The sequence below is a fragment of the Salmo salar genome, chromosome 27, assembly GCF_965601325.2.
Source record: "Salmo salar chromosome 27, fSalSal1, whole genome shotgun sequence".
Taxonomy (NCBI): domain Eukaryota; kingdom Metazoa; phylum Chordata; class Actinopteri; order Salmoniformes; family Salmonidae; genus Salmo; species Salmo salar.
Window position 1 is genome coordinate 1,712,449 of NC_138317.1, and position 5,585 is coordinate 1,718,033.

At 42.7% G+C, this 5,585-nt stretch overlaps 1 protein-coding gene across 1 annotated transcript; it reads left to right on the top strand.

Moving 5' to 3' along the window:
* Positions 1–1,347: 1,347 nt before the first annotated feature.
* On the top strand, positions 1,348–3,923 carry ltap1 (lipid transport auxiliary protein 1). Its single transcript, XM_045709735.2, has 7 exons — positions 1,348–1,607; positions 2,039–2,140; positions 2,285–2,393; positions 2,508–2,561; positions 2,677–2,843; positions 2,928–2,986; positions 3,146–3,923. Exons 1-7 carry the CDS (start codon positions 1,548–1,550, stop codon positions 3,351–3,353), a joined length of 759 nt encoding a protein of 252 aa, XP_045565691.1. The 5' UTR covers positions 1,348–1,547; the 3' UTR covers positions 3,354–3,923.
* Positions 3,924–5,585: the final 1,662 nt, after the last annotated feature.

Genomic DNA, 5,585 nt, shown 5'->3' on the forward strand with positions numbered 1-5,585 from the left:
TGACGTCAGAGGAGTTACAGGGTGTATTAAGTGGTAGTGTCCTGTCCTTTCAGGCTGTTGGCCTGAGGTACGATTAGATAGATTTAGTGGAGTAGGGTGGTGCTTTTTTTGTTTTGTTGTTTGGTACTTTTACCAAACAAGGTCGAGAGCCATGCGTCCTTCGAAACACAACCCTGCCAAGCCACACTGCACGCTTATCCCGGAAGCCAGCCGCACCAATGTGTCAGATGAAATACTGTACAACTGGTGACCGAAGTCAGTGTGCAGGCACCCGGCACGCCACAGATGTCACTGGAGCGCGATGGGACAAGGAAATCCTGGGTGTCAAAACCTCCCCTAACACAGACGACACTTGGCCAATTGTGCAGCGCTTCATGGGTCACCTGACACAGCCGGCTGTGTCACAGCCCGGGATCGAGCCCGGGTTTGTAGTGACGCCGCAAGCACTGCAATGCAGTGCCTAAGAGCGCTGCGCCTCTTGGGAGGCCCAGGGTGGTGGGTTTTTAATGAGTGTAGGGTTAGATGATTGGTAAAAAATATTTTTTGATTATTATTTTCATGCAAAGTATAAGGGTGTTATACGCCAGTCTAGTTGGTGGTGGTAATGCAACATTTATTGGATGCCAACCACCATTAAACCCGAGTGGGCTCCCATGTGGCGGAGTGGTCTAAGGCAAGAGGCGTCACTACAGTCCCTGGTTTGAATCCAGGCGTATCACATCCGGCTGTGATTGGGAGTCCATTATGGCGGCGCACAATTGGCCCAGCGTCGTCCGACTTTGGCCGGGGTAGGCCGTCATTGTAAATAAGAATTTGCTCTTAACTGACTTGCCTAGTTAAAATAAAGGTTAATTTTAAAACCTATTTTTTTTTCAACCGCATTGAAGAAGAACATCTATTTGTACACAATGCTAGCTAGCTATGTGTCTTCTTCACATTTGTTATTTGATTGAATGTGTAACTAGCTTGACTCAAAATCAATACACTGTTTCGTTGGAATATCACTCACACATTGGCTCAATGTTTGATTCACTATCTCCTGGGATCTACCCAGCCAACCTTTAGATCTAGTATCTAACGCAGAAATATTAGATAAAGGAGGAGATAGGAATCCCATCAGCAATAAATGGACCTACGTATAACGCCCCACCCAGCAGACTGTCGACCAATCGTGTTCACGTTGTCATGCTGCGTCGCTCAATCCCTTCTCAAAGTCAGGGTATGAGTCGATAAGCCTGCTATTTTCCTCGAAAGTACGTAATGGCATGATTCCAAACTATAAGATATTACAGAGAACGTTAATTATCTCACATTTCTGAAAATATTTGTAAAGTTGTACTTCTTGTTCACGAAATTGTTGTAGCTAGCGCTCCCATTCACGCCTTGCAAGAGAGCTCTCCTTGTCCCAGAATCGCCCGGAATGCACTGCGCGGCCCATTGACGACGCCTGGGCGTTAACACGATTTATTTTGAGTTTTCCATCTCCTCAAAAGTATATCTGGGTAATGTAGCAAACCCAAGAAACCTGTGAAGAAGGACATTTCAGAATGGCCGAGTCACCTTTGTCCGGTGTGAATGTAGTGCTAGTTATGGCATATGGCAGCCTGGTAAGTGATATTTTAAATGCATTACTAGGCGCAATTAATGACTTAGCTATGTATACACATCATTGGGTGCAATCCGTGAGAGATGTACCGCTAGCCAGCCAGCTAAGCTATGTATACAAATAGCCCCTGATGAATAGGCTAACAACAGTTAGCTATCTAACGTTAATGTTACAGCTTCTTTGTGATAAATTGTTGCATGTCACATGCCTTAGACCAGGGGTCTCCAATCCTGTTCATGGAGAGCTACCTTCAGGACGTAGCTCTCAAGGAACAAGGTTGGAGAGCACTGCCTTAGACAATCGAGGTATATTTCACTACTTAAAATGACTTATAATTAGCACAAACTGGTATGGATTGTGCCTTTTAAAAGTAACCTATACTAATATTGCTTATATTCTTTACATTCTGACTTGGATAGTTTCTTTGCACAGGTGTTTGTATTGCTATTTATCTTCGTCAAGAGGCAGATCATGCGTTTCGCTATGAGGTCCCGCAGAGGACCCCATGCCCCTATTGGACACAACGCACCCAAGGCAAGACCCTCAGCTGTCAATAGAGACAAGCCTCTCGGTCATCTCTCTCATTTACTATTATCCTACTCTATGCTGCAATCAATCAAATAGATTAATACCATAGTATTTGTTATCTTTGTATGTTGATAGTTGGTGTTTCCTCAGGGTTTGCGGGAAGAGATTGAAGCGCGCCTGTCCAAGGTTCAGGAAATCCGCTTCGAGCCGCGTCTGCTCTCTGAGGAGGATGATAGGCTGAAGCACGGGACACAGTTCAGTAAGTCACCATTCAAATGTATACATGCAACAAATTTGTTCTCTATAGTGGACAAGATGTTGTGTTTTTATAGTACTGTAATAGTATCATTAATGACCTCCATGATATTCTCAGGTTGCTATAACTACCTGTACAGGATGAAGGCTCTAGATGCCATTCGGGACTCGGGTAAGAGCCGATAGTAGAGGTATCTTAAAATCAATGGTTTAAAGCATGGCTGTACATTCCAATTGGCATACGTTCTCCTCTTTCTTATAATTATCTGTCCTCTCTCCAACCCCAGGGATCCCGCTGCAGGAGATGGGCCGCAATCCGAACGCCATCACAGGACGCCGTTTCCGCAACTGGCTGCTGGATCTGCGTAACTCCCACTCTCTGATCAAGAGCAGCCGTAGCACCCTCATTGACAACCTGTTGGAGGGATATGACAGTGCACGCCATGGCACAGGGGTAAGTGTTTGTGTGTGTGATTTGTGAATTGACTGTTTTCGTGTTGACAGTGTTCGTCAGTGGAAGTAACTTTCTGTGTTTTAGGTATTTGGGGAAGCGGAATATATGAAATACCAGGATGCTCTGAATGAACTGGCTGATGTGTAAGTATTATTACAAAAAGTAATGTTTGCTCAACAAATAAATATCAGTAGGAAGAGATGTCTTTGGTCCTCAACTCCTCATGTCACAGAAATTTTCACTGTCATGTTATCATGCCATTTAATTTGAGTTTGACACTACCCTCTCTCTTCTCCCCTCAGTGTGAAAGCCTACTCCAGCACCACCAGTCTGGACCAGTATCACCAGTCTGCAGCCAAGGACCTGACAGGCTCCCCAGCCCGCAGCACCCCCTCCACCATCCAAGTTACCTACCTGCCCTCCACCAGCCAGCGCAGCAAGAGGCCAAAGCACTTCCTGGAGCTCAAGAGCTTCAAGGACAACTACAACACACTGGAGAGCACCCTGTGAGAGGTGACTGTTGGGTCAGTCCGATTGCAATTCCTGCTTGTTGAATCCATAGGAATTTTATTCAATAGCAATAATTGGAATTGTGATGGAATTGACCCCAGCTTTGCTATGGACTACCAAAAACATAGTAACAGATCAAGCATGTAGTGTATATACTAAAGCTTGCAGAAGATCGCATTGCATGTACGTTTTTATTTCCATTGGCCATAAGGAGAAATTGTCCCATAATACAAAGCATTTTAATAGAGTCCTTATCGTCATATCAGGGTCTTTATCCCAGGAATCTACTATGAGTCTATGGTACTTCAATGTATTGGTGCTGACACGTACACTAAGGACAAAGACCATTGTACAACAGTTATGCATTACAACTGTTAATTTCCCCTACACTTGAATTGTAAACTTCACATGTATGTGTTGATTGTTTGTATAGATGAAGAAAATATATTTATATGCATTTCAACAGCTTTTTTATTTTTTTTATTTTTATTTTTCCTCCGTGTAGAATCTGAACTGTGTAGTTATGTGATCGTGTGTTGAGATTAAAACATGGAATGGAGCCAAATTAAACTCTCCGTCAGTGTGTTGATTTTTCCACTAGATGCCATTAGCAAGTTGGGGAGCAACTTGGTCCACTGCATTTATTCAAGGAACAGTACTTACAAGGTATGGATGGTGATCAGTATAAAGGATGATCATTGCCAGTTAGAAACTGCAGAGCTTAAATGTTAAAATAGATACTCTGATATGAAAATAAAATGTATATGATTCATGCCTCAATTCTAAAGTGAAAATGGTAAACAAATTCTAAATAGAAAAAGCCAAATGGTAAACAAAGGCAAATTGAAAGTGTCTGTTTTCATTTTACAACTACCCAATTAATAATTTTCTCTTTTTCAATTTTCATTTTCAAAGTGCTTCTTGGAGGTGTGAACCAGGAGAGCAACACCACACCCCCATGTGGGCTCTCTGTACATTGATTTTAAACTAGATTAACCAACACACAGGGTGAGAACCCAGGTCTCCTGCGCACCAGAAAAGCATAGGCCTGCTAAGCTGAAGCCTAGGCACTGATTCAGGGAGCCAATGCAACTCTTCAGATCTCAGGCAAGGTTAGGCCTACTCATCATGCCTGGTAACTAAACCACCTGAGTTACAATTCACCATCCTTTGACCTCTTCCTCATTGTTTGAGGGGTGCCCTCCACCAATTGCTCTTCATCTCTCGCCATAGGTTATGGATGTGATTCAGATCTGGACTCTTTGCTGGCCACTCCAGAACAGTCCAGTGTTTCTTCTTGAACCATCCCAAGGTGCTTTTTGATGTGTGTTTGGGGTCGTTGTACTGCTGGAAGACCTATAGCCTTCAACGGACACCCATTTCTTTGGAACCAGGGTTGAACATTGGACTCAAACACCTGATAATCTGCTGATTTCATGATGCCTTGAAGACGTTCAAGGCCCCCAGTACCAGAGGCAGTAAAGTAACCACACAGAATTTTTAAACCTCCCCGATTTTTGATTGTTAGGATGGTGTTCTTTTCCTTGAATGCTTTGTTTGGTTGTCGGTAAACACAGCGCTGATCTATACTGCCAAATAGCTCAAACATTGGTCCACAACATTTCCCCTGGGATTTAGGGTTGTTTGGGTGGGTTTTTGACAAGTTCATTCAGGTTTTCTAGTCTCCTTCAGCAGTGGTGTCTTCCTATGTTTACCAATGACCAAATAGCCGTATAGTGGACAGCACGCCTCAAACATTGAAGAATTAGAACAGTTTGCTGCTGAAGATTGGGCCAAATTGCCATTTAAAGGTGCAGCAAGCTCATTGATGCCTACAAGAAGCTATTGTTTGGAGTGTTCTTGGCCGAAGGCTGTGCTGTACTAGCTCCAGGGTACATATAATTTTGTCCATGTCATTTGTCTTTATAAAAATTTTTTAAACTTAAGTTGAAAAAAATAAAATGGGTTCTGCAATGTTGAAAATCTACTACCAAGGTGTTTGATTATTTGAGAAGTGCAAGGGTGCGCTCATAATTGGCCGGAACTGTGTATATTATAGGTGTGATAATATAATCTTTGAGAACTAACAATCACCAAAATAAAAGCTAGACAGTCAAGGAGAATTTAAAATTCCTAAAAACAATTAATTTGGCAGTATTGATTTTATGTTTTAGTGAAAAGAACAGCATTAGCCATGACAAAATGACCTCGCACATGTGAAAAGTAACTTTG